General features: G+C 36.6%; 1 protein-coding gene across 2 annotated transcripts in view; it reads left to right on the top strand.

Moving 5' to 3' along the window:
- MCTP1 (multiple C2 and transmembrane domain containing 1) overlaps nt 1-1,880 on the top strand; it is a 417,042-nt gene that overhangs the window by 239,820 nt on the left and 175,342 nt on the right. For both annotated transcript variants that reach the window (XM_019516879.1, XM_019516880.1), the window contains one exon: nt 1,090-1,192. In XM_019516879.1, the coding sequence (XP_019372424.1) occupies nt 1,090-1,192 (103 nt within the window). The remainder of the gene's footprint in view (nt 1-1,089; nt 1,193-1,880) is intronic.

Consider the following 1,880-nt stretch of genomic DNA (forward strand, 5'->3'; position numbering starts at 1 on the left):
GGGCATCTCAGGAGATGATCCATGGTTTGCTTCTCTTGACAAACACATTGGTCAGTTGTGGAGGGTCTCCATAATTTCATGAGAAAATTGCACCTGTTGAGACCCACTCTCAACCTGTTCAGGCTCTGCTGTGCATGCCATTTGTAGTGGGAGCCAGATGCTAACTCCTCACTGCGGGCAATTTCTCACTGGCTCCATTCAGCAGCTTTGTTGCCTGGTTTCTTCCATTCTTTTTGCCAGAAGGTAGTTCTGGCTGATTCTGGTGATTTGGTCAATGGTATGGTAGAAGACCCTGGTGATTTGGTCAATGGTATGGTAGAAGACAAAAAGCTATTTCTTGATGAGAGACGACAGTGTACTCGTTGATGTAAACATTTGAAAAGCCATTTTGTTGTTCATCTCCAAGTCACTTAACCTTTCCTTTACCAGGCTACTTGGAAAAAAATTACAACACTCAGGCTGCTGATGCACTGACACTACTGCCTACCATATAATCTTTATTGTGTCATTGATTCTTTGTGTACTCCCATCTGGCCATATCCAACCATGATCTGTTATCTTATATTTGGATTGTAGGTTTTTGAAGTAGGGACCATTGTTTTGGTTTTTGTTTTGTGCAGAGTTTAACACATTGGCATCCCTATCCATGAAAAGGCTTCTAGGTACTGTGTTAATACAAATAATAAAGAGTAATATGTTTACTATGCAGCAAAATGTTATAAGGATCTAATTATTACTGGCAAACTATTGACTGCACAGCATACCAAGTCCTCTCAGTTCATCCTGGGAATGTTCACAGGCTTGCAGGGTTTTTGCAGTTTGTGATTAGAAAAGTAGTAGATTTTGTCCTTGCATTCCCAGTCAGGCTGGAAGTTTTATGACTTTTCAGTACAGAACAATTATAGATTGTAAAACCAGAAGGGACCATTGTGATCATTTAGTCTGATATTGTATATAAGACAGGCCAGTAGACTTCCCTGACTGAAATCTTGTTTGAACCAGACACACAGGTGGATCTTTTGGAAATAAATCTAATCTTGATTTACTTTTGCCAGCTCATGGGTTTTGTTCCAAATTTTCTCTTCATAGGTAAAAGTGACCCATTTTGTGTAGTTGAGTTGAACAATGACAGACTGCTGACACATACAGTCTACAAGAATCTCAACCCTGAATGGAACAAAGTCTTCACATTGTAAGTTTTTGGTTTTTTAACTTTTAAAAATCAAAATTACCTACCAGAGAAACAGTTGTGAAATACTCTTATTTTTAAACCTAAATAACTGAATTCCTTTTCAGGGGAATTAAGAAAAATTGAAAATGCTTTTAGATAAGTGAAAACTGGATCACTTTGTTAAAAAGAGGAGGTCCGCTCCTGTGAGAGAACAGTTGTGGAGTACAGAGTATTCCTAACTCCCACTAGCTTTGGTGAAAGTTGAAAGAGCTCATCTCAGAGGATTTGGTCCTAGATTTTTGGAAATGAGGAAACATGTTGATGCTAATGATTATTATGAAACATAATTATTATCTTAATGAATACCACTAGTTCAGTGTATGTGAGAAGGAAATAAACCAGAAGCATCTTTTTCAGGAAGAGCTTCTTGCTGATTTTCATTTTTTTTAAATCTGTTTCTCTGATTTGACAAATGACCTTGTTACAATACTATGTGATATTATAATTATGCAATGGTGCTATTGGGTAAAAGGCAATCTGCAACAATCAGTTTAGAAGTGGCACAGTTGTTGTATTTTTCTGTAGTTTTGAAAATAATAAAAGGTTCCAACAAATGCAAAGAAGAATACTTCTTCCAGGAATGAATTGTCACGTTATTTCTTTGTTTTAGTTTCTTTCTTTCACATTATATATATATATGGAAGAAAGA

The sequence above is a fragment of the Gavialis gangeticus genome, unplaced genomic scaffold (assembly GCF_001723915.1).
Source record: "Gavialis gangeticus isolate Ggan-Ray unplaced genomic scaffold, GavGan_comp1, whole genome shotgun sequence".
In the NCBI taxonomy this organism is placed as follows: Eukaryota; Metazoa; Chordata; order Crocodylia; family Gavialidae; genus Gavialis; species Gavialis gangeticus.